At 40.1% G+C, this 19589-nt stretch overlaps 1 protein-coding gene across 1 annotated transcript in view; it reads left to right on the top strand.

Moving 5' to 3' along the window:
• The window catches only part of LOC137334682 (F-actin-capping protein subunit alpha-2), a 33908-nt gene extending 14521 nt beyond the window's left edge, over positions 1 to 19387 (top strand). The window contains exons 3-10 of the mRNA XM_067999545.1: positions 3543 to 3594; positions 4531 to 4594; positions 5614 to 5820; positions 7349 to 7428; positions 10566 to 10644; positions 15100 to 15171; positions 15878 to 15940; positions 18389 to 19387. Coding sequence (XP_067855646.1) covers positions 3543 to 3594; positions 4531 to 4594; positions 5614 to 5820; positions 7349 to 7428; positions 10566 to 10644; positions 15100 to 15171; positions 15878 to 15940; positions 18389 to 18529 — 758 coding nt within the window. The 3' untranslated portion in view covers positions 18530 to 19387. The remainder of the gene's footprint in view (positions 1 to 3542; positions 3595 to 4530; positions 4595 to 5613; positions 5821 to 7348; positions 7429 to 10565; positions 10645 to 15099; positions 15172 to 15877; positions 15941 to 18388) is intronic.
• The last annotated feature ends 202 nt before the right edge of the window (positions 19388 to 19589 follow it).

Below are 19589 nucleotides of genomic sequence, written 5' to 3'. Positions count from 1 at the left end.
CTGCCTCACCATTGAAATGCACTGAACGGCGTGACATTGCTGTATTTGCATGGTAGATTTTTTTAAAAAGTCAAATTTTAGTTTTTTTCCTTTTCTTTTCCGTCTCTCAATCCGATCTTTCTTTCTTTCCCTTTCTTTATTTCTCTTTCTGTGCCCAATTTGACATTGAATTCACTCACTCTAATTTACACTTCCTTCTCAGTCCTTGCGCTGTTAACTTCACAATCCTTCAGTCTGATTGGTTAAAGAGATACGCGGTTGCTTGTCCTGTTTCCCTCGTTGCAACGTTATCAGCTTGCACTTTCAGCAACTTGCCACGCAAAAAGTTTAAAAACCTAAATGGGCAAGTCTAACAATTGGCAAAAACCATTAGATGCCCTGCCTGCCACAGCAAATTATAGCCCAATATCTTCGGTGCTGCTGATTCCTTTGATAGTGACCACCTGGGTGACAGGTGGACAGCTTAGTGTGTCTGGAATTGCAATGTTGTCCAATAGAAATTGCTGACTAGCTGCAGATCTGGCTACGGCGACACAGTTTTAGCCACATACACTTAATTTTAGTAGAAAACACCTTACACACAATAGTTAAATGTACTTCACATAAATAAAATGTTTGTCAAGTAAATATGTAATTCATTCCCGGGATGTGGGCATGCCTAGTTGCCCTGAGAAAGTGGTGGTGGGCTGCCTTCTTACCTGCTGCAGTTTGTGTGTTGAAGGTGCTCCTGCAATGCTGATTCTTTGTAGTGGTTTGATGCAACTGAGTAGCTTCAAAGGGCAGTTGAGAGTCAACCACATTGTTGTGGGATTGGGGTCACGTATAGTTCAGACCGGGTAAGGAGGTTAGTGAAGCAGTTGGGGTGGTTATAATTCGATAGCTTCATAGGTCACATCTGCTACTACCAGCTTTATATTTCCAGATTTTTTTAAATTGAATTCAAGTAGTCAACCTGCAATGGTGAGATTTGAAGACTCATTCTCTGGATTATTAGTTCAGACCCCTGGATTACTAGTCCAAGAACAGAACCATTAAACCGTTCAGTAACCAAAGAAGTAGAGCACTCAACAATCAAAAAACACTTGCACACTTTTTGCTTACCAGTTTACCAACAAATGCATAAAAATATTAAAAGGCGAATGAGTATTGCAATCACATACTCAACTCATTAATCAGAAATCAATTATCCACATCTGGATTCCCAATTAGCCACATGTAGCTAGTGTCTAATGTATCTGATAATGTGGAATTGAGCAATTTCAAGCTATTGCCAGTTATTTGTACAATTGCTATTATTGGGTATCTCCAGCAATTAAAAGAGGAATAAGATGCAGTCCTGCCACATCCAATTGTGAATGGTGGTGAACAATTAATCAACTAACGGGAGAAGGAGGCTCTGCAAACATCCCCATCCTCCATGATGGCAGAGTCCAGCATGTGAGTGCAAAAGACAAGGCTGAAGGCTTGTGCACCAGAACTAGCCACACCTCTAGCCAAACTGTTCCAGTACAGCTACAACACTGGCATCTACCCAACAGTGTAGAAAATTGCCCAGGTATGTCCTGTCCACAAAAAGCAGGACAAATCCAATCCGGCCAATTGCCGTCCCATCAGTCTACTCTCTATCATCAACAAAGTGATGGAAGGTGTCATCGGCAGTGCTATCAAGCGTCAGTTACTCACCAATAATTTGCTCGCGGATGCTCATTTTGGGTTCCGCCAGGACCACTCGGCTCCACACCTCATTACAGCCTTGGTCCAAACATGGACAAAACAGCTGAATTCCAGAGGTGAGGTGAGAGTGACTGCCCTTGACATCAAGGCAGCATTTGACGAATGTGGCACCAAGGAGCCCTAGTAAAATTGAAGTCAATGGTAATCGGCAATACACTCCAGTGGCTGGAGTTGAACCTCGCACACAGGAAGATGGTAGTGGTTGTTGGAGGCCAGTCATCTCAGCCCCAGGACATTGCTGCAGGAGTTCCTCGGGGCAGTGTCCTAGGTCCAAACATCTTCAGCTACTTCATCAATGACCTTCTCTTCATCATAAGGTCAGAAATGGGGATGTTTGCTGATGATTGCAGTGTTCAGTTCCATTCGCAGCCCCTCAGATAATGAAGAAGTCCATGCCCGCATGCAGCAAGACCTGGACAACATCCAGGCTTGGGCTGATAAGTGGCAAGTAACATTCGTGCCAGGCAATGACCATCTCCAACAAGGGAGAGTCTAACCACCTCCCCTTGACATTCAACAGCATTACCATCGCCGAATCCCCCACCGTCAACATCCTGGGGGTCACCATTGACCAGAAACTTAAATTGACCAGCCACATAAATACTGTGGCTATGAAAGCAGGTCAGAGGTTGGGTATTCTGCGGCGAGTGACTCACCTCCTGACTCCCCAAAGCCTTTCCACCATCTACAAGGCACAAGTCAGGAGTGTGATGGAGTACTCTCCACTTGCCTGGATGAGTGCAGTTCCAACAACATTCAAGAAGCTCGACACCATCCAGGACAAAGCAGCCCGCTTGATTGGCACCCCATCCACCACCCTAAACATTCACTCCCTTCACCGGCACACTGTGGCTGCAGTGTGTACCTCTACCACCTAGAAGGACAAGGACAAGGACAAGGGCAGCAGGCACATGGGAACAACACTACCTGCACGTTCCCCTCCAAGTCACACCATCCCGACTTGGAAATATATCGCCGTTCCTTCATCTCTGGGTCAAAATCCTGGAACTCCCTACCTAACAGCACTGTGGGAGAACCTTCACACTGACTGCAGCAGTTCAAGAAGGCGGCTCACTACCACCTTCTCCAGGGCAATTAGAGATGGGCAATAAATGCTGGCTATGCCAGCGACACCCACATCCCATGAAGGAATTAAAAAAATGTAGATGTATGAAGACAAAAAGCTAGAGCAGGAGACTCTAGGTCTTTGTGGCTACGTTGCATGTAATCAGAGTTAAACTAGCTGCCAAGGTTGCACAAGCGTGTAAATGGTTGATGGAGAGTTCCCTTGCAGTGAGAGAGTACAGTTACTGCATTGGATAGCCTTCTCTAGCATAGTAAAGGAAATTTGTGTGTGTATATTGTTCCTGACTCTGCTGTCCATTTGAGTTTTCTTGTACATTTCAGCTTTTCTTTTTTGTTCTCTCTTTCCACCGCCCCCCCCCCCCCCCACAGCCGCATGTCTACTTTGTGATGCCCATGATAGTTGGGATGGGCATGCAGGAAGGCCAATTCTTGATTCTATGTTCCTACGGCCTTATTAACAAGTAGTTATGCTCACTGCAAATACCAGGTGGCATGTACTTTTTTTCAAGATGCAGTTCCCACACAAACTTTTTTTTAAAAAGAGCAAATACAGTGAAATAATTCTTTGTAATGTTTAACATATGTATAATTACACATTACTGATTTGAAGGTTTGGTATTGCAGTACATGTAGCCAGTTAGCATAACTCACCTATTATACTTGATTTGGTGCTTTTGTTCCCACCCCTAATTGACTCATGTTATATTAAAATTTTCCTCCAGATGTGCGATTGCTGCTCAATGACGACAATCTTCTCAGGGAGGGTACAGCACAGTAAGTAGAGTTGAGGCTTAATAGTTTTTCTGTAATTACTGCAGATTTATTGTATCTAAATTTTTTTTAGCAAAAAATATGATCAATCACATACAAACTGCATGACACAACCTTTCAAATACAGGGACATTTTCTTTTTCAGGCTAAGTTACTTCCTCCATTGCAACAATTTCTTCTTTCTAATTCTGTCCACAGTGAGATGGGAGGGTCAGGTGTTTTGCTTTCAGGCCTTTTCTGGCTTTTGGCCAATTGCTCGGAGGCACACATGTATTAAAGATCTACAAAGCTTTTAGGTACTCCATGATTTAGTGTTCAGTAAATTCTCTGCATAAAACAAGGTCCTGGTAACATGATCAGTCACTGCCCAGAATATGGTGGAGTTTTTTAAAAATGCAGTGCATGTGACAGGAATATTGCTGGAAGTGTACATGAAAGCCAACAAAAATGTGAATAATGTAGCTTTCTCTGCACTTGTCTCCCATTGACTTGTTGCTGGATACCACGCCAAAGTGGGCATTGACTGAATGTCAACAGGCAATTCAGTATAACTGGCATCACAACCCAGCCTGATCCTCTACTCACCTGATTTCTACACATGTACACTTCCAGCAGTATTTCCTTGTACTTTTGTATTTAGAATGAAAGTATTTCACCACTGTGTAATGAAGATGGCTATTTTAGTGTTCTAAAAATGAGTGTGTCAATCCTTAATGTTCCAAGAATTTATTGAATGCTCTAAATTGCTTTTATCTTAACATTTTAAAAAAAATGTTTTCCATTAATAAAGTTTTGTGCACGGGTTTTTAAAATTTGATTATTTGGGAATTGACCATTTTAGCTAAAGTGCTATACTGGAGTTCAGTTAAGCGTTGGCGATTTTGGGCTTTATGTATCTTTAACCTAATATTTTGATCTTTATTCATAATCTAATTTCAGTGCCTTTGCACAGTATAATGTGGACCAGTTCACTCCAGCAAAAATTGATGGGTATGATGATCAGGTATGCAATAATTTCTGTGTGTTTTCTTGCAACTGCTAATATATTAAATTGGCATATGAACAAGTAGTGTTATCATTTACTGTAATTGCATATCTGTGTGCTGTACTTTCCAAAACAAATATTCCAATTCATGTCTTGCGGGGAGGGTAGAGGAGATCTATGACTTTACTATGGGTGAGCAAGTTCAGCTGCCTGGATTGGCAACAGAGTTAAAATTAGTAACTGATAGCCTTTTTAAGTTGTATTTGAGAGCCTATGGTTCCCAGATGGTGAGTTCCTGATCTAATATCTGATTAACCAGTTAAGTATTTCACTGGATATTCATTTTGATTATTTCTTGCAAATTTTTACTGACAACAGAATCAACATAAAATGAAGCTCAAATCTTTTCATTTATACTGTCCAGGATAAGCAAGCAAACTGTTGAACATGTGTATCTGATTAGTGTGGTGATAGTGAGGCCTAAGACCATTCCTGTAGCAGCCTGCTGATTCTGTATTTGTACAGAGAGGATAATTTAGATGCCATCTGCTATTACTTAATTATTTAAATCATTGATCCCTATTCTGCCCACTTTGTTTTTTAAAAAAATTGAAGGGGAATAATTGAATCTTGTAATGAGTTGATAAATAATGAAATTAATTCTATTCTGATCACAGTGGTGCCAACTTAAATTATATTGGTTACTAGCTCTACTGACTCAGTCTGCTAGCAGAATAAAAGTGGCCAATTTGCAGTATTTGACAAAGTAAACATGATTCCCGACTACTGACTTTATGCCACTAGGTGTCAGTTGTGCAATTTATAAGTATGTTGCAAATGTTTTCAAAGTGACAGCAACATATAAAGTACTAGAACAACTTCGGCTTATTCAATGAGTAAAGATTTTGATGTCCATCGGCAAGATCTTACATTGTTACGATTTCACAATGAAAATCCATTTCAATGCAGTTGAAAAATAAGATGCTTTAATTTTCCTCTCTTTTAACAAATTGTGCTGTTTGGTAATTGTGTTTCAGGTCTTAATAACAGAGCATGGTGACCTTGGCAATGGTAGATTTTTGGATCCCAGGAACAAGATCTCATTCAAATTTGACCATTTACGAAAAGAAGCAAGTGACCCTAAGCCCCATGATGTTGAGAATGCATTGGAATCTTGGAGGAGTGCTGTGGATAATGCTATGAGAGCATATGTAAAAGAACATTATGTAAATGGTGTCTGCACTGTAAGTATTTTATTCTGGATTAGTAGTGGTCAATAAATTGATTTATTCATGTCTACTACAGATATTCCCTTTTATTGTACTTTTGCTGATGTCCTGAAACTTATCCACTCGATCTGGAACTTTCAATCAGTGATTTTCCAAGGTGAAGATACTAGGTATCCATTTGAGTATATTTCCTCATACCGTGACAAAAACCAGGAGAAATATCACCAAAGATTATGTTCTTGATGGTTTTGTTCACGTATGCTTCATCCAACACAACTGTTTTCATTCCAGGATGCTGCCTGTGTTACTGTCCTGTCCCATGCTATATGAAGGTGCTGTTCCCCCTTGGCTGACCTTTCTAAAGTTCTTAGCAACTTGGTTGCTCCTTACTACAGTTTCACATGATTGTGCTGCTGCATTTACATATTTCTCACTCAGAAATTTAGTCAGTAACATACCTTAAATTTTTTTTTAAAACAAAAATGTCTGGATTCAAGCATTCAAATGAAATTCATGGCCCTTCATGGCTGGCAGGTAGCCTTTCCTGATGTGAACAATATTTATAGTCCAAATACATTGTACCACATAGTGTATGGGACTTTTTTGGGCACCAGACTAGAATGCCTATATGGGAGGCAGTCTTCCAAGAAGGAGTGAGTGGGATCCCTGCTAAATTGATGGTCCTAGGCCTGTCTTCTCTGTTTGCTTATTGTAAACACAGGAACTAGTGCCCATGAGGCATGAATTCTGAGTCTGCGCTCCTCTGCTTTTTCCTCACCATTTGCTCAGTAAAGGCTATTGCAATTCATCAATCAAATTCTACTTGGTCCAGCCACCAGCACCAGACAACTGATGTCAGTCTTTGTTGGTACTGGCTGATATTCTGTTAACTGTTTGGCAAAATATACTTTGGGTGTGTGTGGGTGGCCTTTTCAGGTTGGTTCCGTCCCCATCTTTGCTCTTCCTCCCAGGCCATGTACCAATTACCTTGCTAATGTTGCTCTGAAGTGGACCCTATATGTTAAGGGCTTCTTTGGTGGGCAGGTTGAGGAGCTGCTGGAGCATGAAGGGCAGCAGCAAAGTCTCTAGGCTATCCCTAGGTTGGTTCTAGAAACAGGCAAAATCTATACTCAAGGGGTTTTGTCTTGTGTGGTGGAAACTTTAATGGAGTTTGACACCGAGAAAATGTCATCTTGTCAGCTACCTGGAACACTCACATATTGAAGTCCTTTTGATCTGAGGCCTCCAACACTTTTAATTTGTGAATTAAATCTCATTCCTTCAGGGCTTGTGTTGCAGCTGCTGCTTTCCTAGTCATCAAAGGATGGTTTGTTTGGGGAAGGCCCAATTATATATTTTTATCACAGGATTGTGAAAATCTAATCCTGATACCCCAGCAGATTTGGATTTAATACTTGATTCTGAAACTCGCTAAATCATCGGGGAAGCCTCCGATTGTTTTTAGTAAAACATTTGCTTCATCCAGCATTCACATTCTATTTGGAACATCCTAAGTTTATTAAAATCTATAATCTCTTTCCAGGTATATGGGAAAACCATTGACGGACATCAAACCATCATAGTATGCATTGAGAGCCATCAGTTTCAACCCAAAAATTTCTGGTGCGTTGAACTTTTCTTACAATAGTATTTTGGAAGGTTTTTTTCAAATAAAATCCCCGAGGAGAAAAAGTCAGCAGCTTTGTTAAAAGTAGATAGAAGGTATCTGTGGCCATCTGTCATAAATGGTACTATATGTAGCAGCTCTTTGCAAGTTGTGGAAAGTATTGACATAGCTGCACGTTCTCTATTTTGAGGCGTATATCGCACAAAGCAAACTTAAAAGAACAGTGGACAGAAGAGAAAAACTTTACTTTTATAGCGACTTTCACGACCTCAGGACGTCCCAAAGCACTTTGTAGCCAATGAAGTACTTTTTTTGAAGTGTAATCACTCGTAATGTAGGGAACATGACAAACAATATGCGCACAACAAGCTCCCACAACCAGCAATGTGATAATGACTAGATAATCTGTTTTAAGGTGTTGGTTGAGGGATATATATTAGCCAGGATACAGGGGAAAATTCCCCTGCTCCTTGAAAGAATGCCATAGGATCTTTTGCGTCCACCTGAGCGGGCAAACTTAAGGGAGAATTAAGAGGGTTATTTGAAAGGGCTGGATGGTGAATAGAGTGTATGTTGACAATCCGTAGGATAGAATTTATCTGGTGATCTGACAACCCAAGAGTGAATTCTGTTCAGATTGTGCTATAAATTATATTTCATTATTTTTTAAAAAGGCTTTTAATGGTGCATCAAGTATTCCTTTCTGGTTTAGTTTAGTATAGCTAGAGATAGTATGACTGTTGTTTACTCCGTTCCTTAACCACTAGCTCCATTCCTCTCCCTGGCCACTGTCTGAGGCTTTACCCCAGACTGTTCTCAACCTTGGCATCCTTTGACCCTGAGATGAGCTTCCGACCATATAGCCACATTTTTAAAAAAAAGTTCCGTTCACCCATCACCCCTGTGCTCGCTGACCTACATTGGCCCCCAGTCCGGGAACGCCTCGATTTTAAAATTCTCATCCTTGTTTTCAAATCCCTCCATGGCTTTGCCCCTCCCTATCTCTGTCACCATCTCTAGCCCTACAACCCTCCGAGTTATCTGCGCTCCTCCAATTCTTGCATCTTGCGCATTCCCAATTTTAATCGCTTCACCATTGGTGACTGTGCCTTCAGCTGCCTAGGCCCTAAGCTCTGGAATTCCCTCCCTAAACTTCTCCGTGCCTCTCTCCTCCTTTAAGACACTCCTTAAAACCTACCTCTTTAACCACCTGACCTAATATCTCCTTATGTGGCTCGGTGTCAAATTTCATATGATAACACTCCTGTGAAGCACCTTGGACATTTTATTATGTTAAAGGTGCTACATAAATTCAAGCTGTTGTATTGTAGGATGTTTATACTGAACATTATTTTCAAACATTTTCAGGGGAAAAATAGGTCATGTAATGAAAGATAAAAACATTTGACATAAAATATGTTGAGATATTTATTCACCTGGGTTCAGATACAGGACTGCAAAATAAATAAAATGTGCTTATGGTTGTAGGGATCCTAAGCCAAATTAAGTCTCCGCAGTTTTAACTCAATTCCCATACAGCAAATAGTCTCCCATCACAGTTTGGTACCAATTGCAAATCTGACTGGCTTGCATGCCAAACTCTGGCAGTGGGCATGTAGGGCATCTGATGCTAGATCTAAGCATATTGGGAGTGTACAGGAGCTTTACGCTGCAAACTTGTTGTGTCGCAGACCTGGAGTGCTTGATGCTGTCAGTTGATTCAAAAGTAAAACAAAAATGTTTCCATTCTCCAAATCAGCAAAAATAAATACATTGAAGTCCAGACAACAGGTGAAATACAATGAGTGAAAGATCCATTAAGCTGGAGGGTGAAACATTTGTTGACATGGTATTCCCTGTGTTACCCAGTATGTTCTATGTTAACAAAAAAAATTAACCATTACACATTAATTTTTAGAGGTGAGTCAGGTGCTTAAGCAAGATCCTATTATACAATATTTGAGAGTCACTGATTACCTTAAATATAATTGTTATTGATTTTTAATGTAGAAAACAATGTATTCAATTCTGATTCCAAACCATCCTAGCTCAGCTATTTTTCGAAGATCTGTGATAGCCCCACAGATTCCAACAACTTTTTTCTGTTCTTGCCAGTTGTTTCTCTTCGGCCCAATCATCCCCCCCCCCCCCACCCCGGCCCCTTCAAAAAGGGTTATCTTCTTGCTGGGGTATAGTTCTGCAGTTATTGGTACCTCCAAGTGGGCACTATTCATCCGTATCCTTGGCAATGTGTATTGGAAGGTTCTCCAACTGTGTGCAGCATTGCATCAAGTTCAAATCTGTCCTTGCCTGATGTCCACACACCTACACATTCCAGCTGGATAGCAATTACGTTTGGTAGCCATCACTGATCTCACTCTCATTTTAACCCAGGGGACGCTGAGGCCAATTATAGCATTCCTCCCCTCTCCGAGTAAGGTTAGCTAACTTGGCACAGATTGGGAATTGAAGCTGGGACCTCCCTTGTTAAGGCTGAGCTAACCATTGGATCAAATTGCTAAACCATCAGGGGGATCAAAAGTCTCAATCCGAAAGAAACACTAGTAAATGTTTTAAGAACTTGCATAATGGCAGACAGATTGGAAAATCTGGCTATGTGAAGGAGGATGTCAAGGGAAGTGTTAGATAAAATTCTCAATTAAACACATCTTTGTCTTTTATATATTTAACTATAATTTTACATAATCTCATTGTTTAAATTGAAAATAGTGTGTGCTTTACATTATTGACTTTTTAGATATTTTCATTATCATCATGCCTTATTGGGCTAGTTTGATTTTATATGTAGCCTCCATGCAGTTCTATACATTTTATTCCTTCTGTCAAGTTTTAATCCAGACTTAGTTACATTAGTAGACCTCCAATCTTTTGCAAAGACTCACCAGGGTTTTTAACATTCGTTATCCAGCAAGCTAAACTAATGCAACCCAAGTAGTCAGCATTACTCTCAATGTATTTCTTATAAGACAGAAATGATCTCATGTTGACTTCATCAAAATATGATCCAAGCTATCTATCTTTGCAAGAGAAATACCAATTAATGACAAATTGCATGTTTGTGACAAAATATTTTGTTTGAAAACCTTCTTCAATTTCTGTTAATTGAATAAAGGAATGGACGTTGGAGATCAGAGTGGAAGTTTACTATCACTACTTCATCAACTCAGGTGGAAGGCATTTTGAAGATTCAGGTGTGTAATACCTTAGATGGCTGTGGATCACACATAATCGATAACCGAACCCATGCAAAGAATTTTTCAAAAACTTAATCAAAAGCAAAATACTGTGGATGCTGGAAATCTGAAATAAAAACAGAAAATGCTGAAGAAGCTCAGCAAGTGAGGCAGCATCTGTGGAGAAAGAAACAGTTAACGTTTCAGGTCAAAGACCTTTTGTCAGAACTAGAAGATGTTACAGAATTAGTTTTTAAGCAAATACAGAGCCAGGGAGGGGGAGGAAAGAACAAAAGGGAAGGTTTGTGATGGGGTAGAGGGCAAGAGTGATTAAATGACAAAAGGGATGATGATGCAAGGCAAGGAGGGTGGTAATGGGACAAGTAAAGAAACAAAAGATCGGTCTAGAGTAATTGTGAATGGCAACAGCAGAACCATTACCAGCACTTGCGGTCCAAAAAAATGGGAGCAGTGGTTATGATCTGAAGTTATTGAAATCAATGAGTCCGGAAGGTTGTAAAGTGCCCAAACGAAATATGAGGTGCTGTTCCTCGAGCTTATTGGAACAGTGTAAGAGGCCAAGGACAGAGAGGTTGGAGTGGCTGTTGCATCTCCTGCGCTCGCAAGGGAAGGTGCCGTGGAGAGGAGGGCGGGTGTTGGGGGTGATGGAAGAGTGGTCCAAGGTGTTGTGGTGGGAGCGGTCCCTTCGGAATGCTGGGAGGGAGATGAAGATATGTTTGCAGGTGGGATCGTGCTGGAGATGGCGGAGGATGCTGTGTCATCCCCAACACCCTCCCTCCTCCCCACGGCACCTTCCCGTGCGAGTGCAGGAGTTGCAACACCTGCCCTTTCACCTCCTCCCTTCCCACCATCCAAGGCCCCAAACACTCCTTCCAGATGAAACAGCGATTTACTTGTACTACTTTCAATTTGGTATACTGTATTTGCTGCTCACAATACGATCTCCTCTACATTGGGGAGATCAAACACAGATTGGGTGATCGCCTGGCTGAATAGCTCCGCTCAGTCCGCAAGTGTGATCCAGACCTGCCGATCACTTGTCATTTTAATTCCCTGCCCCACTCCCACTCTGACCTCTCTGTCCTCAGCCTCTCGCGTTGAGCTTCACTAGAACAGTGTAAGCTCGAGGAACAGCACCTCATCCTTTGTTTAGGCACTTTACAAACTTCCAGACAACCTTCAACATTGATTTCAATAACTTCAGATCATAACCACTGTTCCCAAGTGCTGGTAATGGTTCTGCTGTTGCCATTCACAGCTACTCTAGACCGATCTTTTGTTTCTTTACTTGTCCCATTACTACCTTCCTTGCCTTGCACCATCATCCCTTTTGTCCCTCTTGCCCTATCACAGACCTTCCCTTTTGTTCTTTCCTCCCCGCCCCTTTCCATGGCTCTACTTGCTTAAAAACTTTACCTCTTTAACACCTTCCAATTCTGACGAAAGGGCTTCAACCTGAAACGTTGACTTTCTTTCTTCACAGATGCTGCCTCGCTTGCTGAGCTTTACCAGCGTTTTCTGTTTTAATTTTTAAAAAACTTGTTTGCACCTGCTGATTCTCTCAACGTTAAATAAAGAAGGAATTTAAAAAAGGCCACTTGACTCAGTAAACCCTTTCCCAGACCATGTACAATCTGCTTCATCATAGGCTCTACCAAATGTCTTTTTTTTTAAAAGCTGTCTTGCGTATCTGAGAAACGGTTTTGTTAAACTCTTCCCTCCTGTCTAAGGTGTATCTGCTAAAACAAAACTAGTATATTTCTCTAATCTTACATTGTATATTACACATCTTAGACTGTTTGCCTTCGTTGGTGACATTTCCATGGTCCCTGAGGCTCAGGAACAATCATGTTCTTTACAGAATTCCATTACCTGAATCTGCATTTAACATCAATTGTGTTGCTAAGTAGATACTCATCCAACATGTTTTTAACAAGATAATAGGGTTGACTGTGAGTGTATTCCATATGTCGTCCACATTGAGCTATTATGGAGTTGATTTTCTGGTGAGGCCGTTTGGTGGGTGGAGTGAGCCCACCACCCACCTGATGAACTGTGCCGGAGGCCCAACCCATTTCATTAATAAGGTTTGACAAAGTATCAGTAAACTGCCTCTGCTTTTGGAGTGGAAGAAGGATAAGAAATCCAGCAGGTCTGTCGCAGAACCGAGCCAGCGGTTTTCCCCTTAAAAGGGAGGGCCAGGTGGAGATTTTTGTAGAGCTAAGAGGAGCATTAATGCTCCTCCAGGCCTTACAAAAAGCACTAAAACATTTACTTGAAGCATTTTTCTGAGTAGCCTCAGTTGGCTGTTTTAGGGACTGCTGGTTTGGCCACTTTATGTTGAGTTTCACTAGATGGAGTTTGCGTAGCACATGCTGCGTGTTGCAGCATTAAAGTTGAATTGGGATCCTATGTGTATAGATTTGCATAAATTAAGAAGGCTCTTGTATGTTTTGGGCAAGAATGTTGGACACCTGTTTCCCAGCTTGCTCCAAAAACGTGATTGGCTGGATGTCAGCGAACAGAATTGCTGCACTGTGATTAGAGTCCTTTCCCAGCATATCCTTGAGCAGCAATTAACCTTGTGGAAGCTTATCCTTCAAAAAAGTCAGTGTAAATATTTTAAGTGATTCACTATTGCTGGTGTCACTGGAAGGAGGGAAATAGCCAGAGAGTGGATCATAGGAACAGGAGTATGCCATTCAGCCCCTCGAGCATTCAATGAGATCATGGTTAGCAAAGAAACTATCGATCTCAGATTTGAAATTATTAATTGAGCTGGCATCTACTGCTTTTTGTGGGAAAATGTTTCTCTCTCTCTACCCTATCAATTCCTTTCAAAATCCAAAAAACCTCTATTAAAACACCCCTTAGCCTTCTATATTCCAGGGAATACAAGCCTAGTTAATGTAATATCTCCTCATAATCTAACCCTTGGAGCCCTGGTAACTTTCTGGTGAATCTGCGCTGCACTCCTTCCAAGACCAATATATCCTTTCTAAGATGCGGTGACCAGAACTGTATACAGTACTCGAGATGTGGTCTAACCAGGGCTTTATATAGCTGTAGCAAAACTTCCTCCCCTTTATATTCTAGCCCTCTAGTTATAAAGGCTAACATTCCCATTAGCCTTTTTGATTATTTTTTGTACCTGACTACTACATTTTAGTGATGTGTACATGGACCCCTAAATCTCTTTGGACTTCCACTGTTCCTACCTTTTCACCATTTAAAAAATTCTCATATCCTTTTTTTGGTTCAAAATGGATGACCTCACATTTACCTGCATTGAAATCCATCTGCCACAGTTGTGCCCACTCACTTAATCTATCAATGTCTCTGTAATTTTATACTCCCACCTACGGTACTTACAATGTCACCAATCTTTGTGTAATTGGCAAACTTGAATGCATGGCTCTCTATTGTTACCTAAGTCATTAATAAATATAGTGAATAGTTGAGGCCCCAGCACAGACCTTTGTGGGACACCACTAGTCACTCCCTGTCAATTTTAATACATACCCAGTATCCCTACTCTTTATCTTCTACCGCGTAACCAATCTCCTAACCAGGTCAATAAATTGCCTTCAATTCCATGAGCTTTTATCAAATGACTTCTGGAAATCCATATAAACTATATCCATAGACATTCCCCTTTCTATTTTAGTTACTTAAAAAATTCAATTAGGTTTGTTAGACATGATCCTTTGCAATGTATGTGCGTCCTAGGTGGGACAAGAAGAGGCAGCTAAGTTAAAATTGCGCACTATTCAAGGTCTTGCCTTAAATTTAACACTAAGCCAGTAAATGACTGAGACACTATTATGAATGTTTGAGACTAGGATTAAAATGCTGGCCTCCTAAATGGAAATCTGGTGCTTTAATATTATGGCTACTAAATCACCACCGATGGATATTTTTCACTAGCAGTTTTAAACCTGTAATGCTTTAATTACAGAAATTAAATGACTCATTAATAAATTGCACATATGTTTGAGAAACAAATGTATGGGATGCATATGATGTATTTAACTTTTTGTGGCTAACAAACTCTTGAACCGTGGTAGAGATGTAATCACAGAGATGAATCAGTGTTGCTGAGCATGTTCAGTCATTTAGCTTCTTGTTCTAGAGATTGTCCATTAAAAACAGTTTGCAGACTTTTTCCAAAGAAACTTAAAACTGAGTTTTCAGGTCATACAAATTACCTTCTATGCTGTAGCTACAATTTTTTGTTTGAAAGTGGTATACATCTTTTGGGTACTAAACAACTTGATTACAAATCCAAATATTTAATTGCAAATTAGAGCATAGAAAAATTAAGTATACTTTACTAGAGTACTGTAAATCTTAAAATAGTAAAATTTTAAATTGTTTCCTTTTTCAGTAAATTTAGATTTTAATAAATGTAATGAGTTGCAAATCCAAACCTTTCACAAGTTTGTTTTTTAGGTTCACTATTATGAAGATGGCAATGTTCAACTGGTCAGCCATAAAGATGTACAGGAAACAATGTCTGTCACTGTAAGTAAAGCCACTGTTTCACATTCTGAGCAAACTAACCATTGCAGTTTCTCTCTCTCCCATGATGTTAACATACTTTGAGGTAACTCCAAATCTTTTACATAAATCTTGACTTGTGTTCCATGTTTTCTAATGATCTTTGTAATTTGTCCCCCTCTCTCACTTCTTTCCCCTGCTGTCTTCTCTTTTCCACCCTGCATCTTTCCTGAAAGCATTGAATCTTGTTTAGGTACTGTTTGAGGTGCCAACAGCTCTCTGGTACCCAGCCCAAGTGGCTGTTCGTCATTTGTCAACCTAGATAGAGTATCGGCATACTACTCCACTGGGAAAGGCATGAAGCCTCCCATCCCCATGTGGATTTTCCAGTAATAATTTCTGAATACCAAACAGAAATTGGAGCTGTAGCTGATTATATTTTTTTTTCCCATTTGGTTCAAGAGTACTGAGGCCAGTTTTAGGCCAGTTTTAGACCTGCTAACTCAGCATAGACCACCAAGTCTGTTTTGCTTAATAGCACACCAAGAGGTATCTTTACCATCTTGGCTATCAGGGGAGTTTTTATGAATCTAATTAAAACTTTAATAAAGCTCAAGTTAAAAAACTTTCACCTTTGTATATACACATAATTTGCCATAGTCTGTAATCTAAATAAGACTTAATTTATATGTTTGTTGGGTTTTCTAAATTATTCTGCTTTCTTTTACAGAATGAAGCCCAGATGGCAAAAGAATTCACAAAACTTGTAGAGGCAGTAGAAAATGAATACCAGGTATGAATGCTGAAATGAATATTTGATTATCCCAATGGATATTTGGACTGAGTTCTAGTATTCCAAGATCTATGTTTATATGGTCTTATGTAAATCTGTTTGGCACTCGGGCAGATGCCATTCTGCCAAAACAGTTAAAGCAGAGAAATAAACTTTACATCTATGCAGCACTTGCTTGGCTGGAACCTCCCTTTTGGATTTTGATTTTTTTTTAAAATAAATTTCATCAATGTGTCTTACGGATTTTTAAATTCTTTTGTTCTTGAATGATAAGGTACCCATCCCAATTGTCAAAATTGCCCGATTATGTAGTGTCTGAGACTTCAGGCCAAGACCGCATATGAAATTGATGGGCAGGAAAAGACCAGCTGATCCATCAAGCCTGCCCCACACCATGATGATAGGACCATCACGGCTAAACACTTCCTTGCTGTCTTCCCCTTTCTCCCCCCGCCCCTGCCAACACACACAAAACTCTCACCCTCCACCACAGCCATGTAATATCCTAGAAGAGGCAAAAAACAAAGTCTCGGGCCAATAAGGGAAAAAATAATTTGTAAAATTCCTCTCCAGTCTTCTCAGGCTATCGAAACAAGTCCAGGAGATCACATGGACCAAATGTTATCTATAAAGGCACTTAACTCCTATATGATGCAATCTCTGCCCCAGTCAGGAACCGGTCCCGCTCCCTTTTGAAGGCATGCAGAGAGTCAGCACCCACCACACCAGCCAGCAATGTATTCCAGAGGCTCAATTCTGTGGGAAAAGAAAAACTGCCTAACATCCAGTCTATTCTTACTCTTCCATAGCTTAAACTCGTGAGGCCCTCCCCAACATCTAAAACTGGAATAGTCCATCAATAGGGAGGATATCCAGCTATTTAATTATTTTATAGACCTCTGTCAGGTCACCTCTAAGTCTACGTTCTATAAATTAAATAGATCAAGGTCTTGGAGCCTATCTGAGTAGCTGAGGGTCTTTTAAGCTAGGAAACATTCTTGTAGCTCTCCTCTGGACCTTCTCTAAGGCCACTATCACCCACCGTGTGGGTGTACCAAAACTGGGCACAGTACTCTAGGTGCAATCTGACCAGAGATCTGTATAGTGCCAAAATAGTGTCCTTTGATTTAAACTGTGGTTCTGTTAATACAACCCAATACTTTGTCAGCTTTAGCTACAGTTTCTCTACATTGGTCATAAATCTTTAGTGATCTGTGCACAGTAATACCAAGACCTTTTTATCACTCAACCTCTTTCAGTATTGTTGCCTGCAAATGACATGTGCATTCTGTGCTGGCCTTACCAACATGCATGAAACTACATTTAGCTAAATTAAAAGCCATTTGCCAATGTGTGGCCCACTCCCCTAGTACATCTAAATCTTTTTGGATTTGATTGCACTCTTCTACCGTCTTAACCCTTGCACAGATTTTGATGTCATACTCCCAACACAATTGTCCAGGTCATTATTAAAAACCGTGAAGAGTAGTGGGCTTAGGTCCGAACCCTGGGGGATACCATTAGTAATGTGTCTCCAAGCTGAACGATATCCGTTAACTACAACATTTTGGCTGCAGGATTGGAGCCAATTCCGAATCCAGCTTTTCATGTTTCTACTGACACCATAAGATTCTGTCTTGTGAAGTAAGCTAGTATGAGGTACCTTATCAAAGGTTTTCTGAAAGTCCAGGTAGACGGTGTGTACCGGATTACCCTCATCCACTGCTCTAGTGACTTCCTCAACAAAAAAACACTCAAATTTGTTAGGCACAACCTATTTTTTCAGAAGCCATGTTGAGAATTTCTAACTCCCTTCCCTTTCCCAATGATTATAAAGGGCATCTCTTACGACCCCTTCGAGCAGTCTGACTTCTAATTTAACTGAAGATCTGCTAAGTTGCACACAGCTGTACTTTAATAGCACAATAATATATTGTGCATGTAATGCTCCTGACTTTCAAAGCAGTGTATTTTTCTGTTTACTGTGAGCAGTGTCATGGTAGATCTGGTACATTCAATAAAGCTAAATCTGCAGTTGGATATCACCATTTATAGCTACCTGTCCATAGAGGTAGTCCCATTATTTTTCCAGGTTTTAATTTTTGAATAAAATTTAATATCAAAGCTCTTAGAGATGATGTGGTGGACATTTCTTCCACAGAAGGGGGATTTGTTTTTACTGGTCCAGTAAGCTGTATGACGCTCCGTTCTTTACCCTTTAAAGTCTAAATATTAGCTGATACTCAAAGTCTTGGGGAAAAAAAATGACAAATCTCAAGCTGACTCGGCAGCACAGGGGAGGAGCTGATGGATAAGCACCAATTAGGGATCATGCTTATTTTTACTTGCCTTCCTTTTTAAAGAATTTATAGCAAATTATTTCATTTGCTTGTAGCACTTGTGTTCTCCTTTTGTTCACATAATCTAAATGTGTTTTACTTTTCCCAGACTGCTATCAATGAAAACTATCAGACCATGTCAGACACTACATTTAAAGCCTTGCGTCGGCAGCTGCCAGTCACCCGCACCAAGATCGACTGGAACAAAATCCTGAGCTACAAGATTGGGAAAGAAATGCAAAACCTTTAAGAGGAAGTTTTGCATGACTGGATAATTTTCGTGTCTGTTTTAAAAAGGTCTGGTCTCACAAGTGTGAAATTGTTGAATTACATTTATAAATAATTTGGGAAATTGCCTCACTACCTTTTTAATACACTTTCAGTTGAACACCATTAGCGCTCATGATAGATTTACTGTGCACAAAGCACACGGCTTTCAATAATGCAGCATTTCCCTTTCTAACAATGTTGAGTTTATTTCCTTGGTTTACTCATTAAGATGACTGTTTTCATTTTAATGTATGTTCACATTGTAAAACAGCCAGTACAGCCATCATGTTTAGTTGCCATACTTGTGTTTACAGTACCATGGTGAGACCATGCCTTTTTTAGTTTTTTTTTTGGTTCCTGCTTAGTACAATTATGTTGCTGAGGATCCAAGCAAATTTTAAATTTAACAGAATGGGCCTATTTCTTCCCAGTACCTTTATTTAGATGAATGGTTTGACGGTTACTAATCATTTATATCTTTAAAATATATCCCTTCATAGGTTGCAGTTACTTCCACATTAATTTCTGAACTTGCCTTTTTTCTCCATAAAGAAGTATTCTGTTCAAGGGGTAAATGGCATGGGACAGAAAATCACTGAGTTAATGGGTAAATAATTCAATGTGGTTAGTAATGTTTATGCTTTACTGACATGGCAATCTCAGATGTAGTTAATATTTCTTGCAAAAATATACATAAAATGCAGTTACTGCTTTGTGCCCACATAAACTCCTCCTTCAATGAGCTGTGTATTAAAAGTTACCCATGAGTTATTTTTTATGAAGCAGACACAACTGTACCAGAACAAGACACATTGTAATATAAACCTGTATTCATTAATTTGTGTGCCAGCTTGTTTTATTTCCTCCTTTCAGTGACATACATTTAAGCATTAAATTCCCTTTTTATATTATGGCCTAGAATTTGCTGTAGCTGGTCAACATTTGGTGTCCGCCGTTAGTTAAACTTGCCCTTGCCCGTTTAATTTCCATGAGATTTTGCACTGGAAGTGCGAGATGGAATCGGCACGCAGGGCATCTGG

This window comes from Heptranchias perlo, chromosome 18 (genome assembly GCF_035084215.1).
Source record: "Heptranchias perlo isolate sHepPer1 chromosome 18, sHepPer1.hap1, whole genome shotgun sequence".
NCBI lineage: Eukaryota > Metazoa > Chordata > Chondrichthyes > Hexanchiformes > Hexanchidae > Heptranchias > Heptranchias perlo.
Note: the sequence above shows the minus strand (reverse complement) of the source record. Positions and strands in the feature narration are given on the sequence as shown.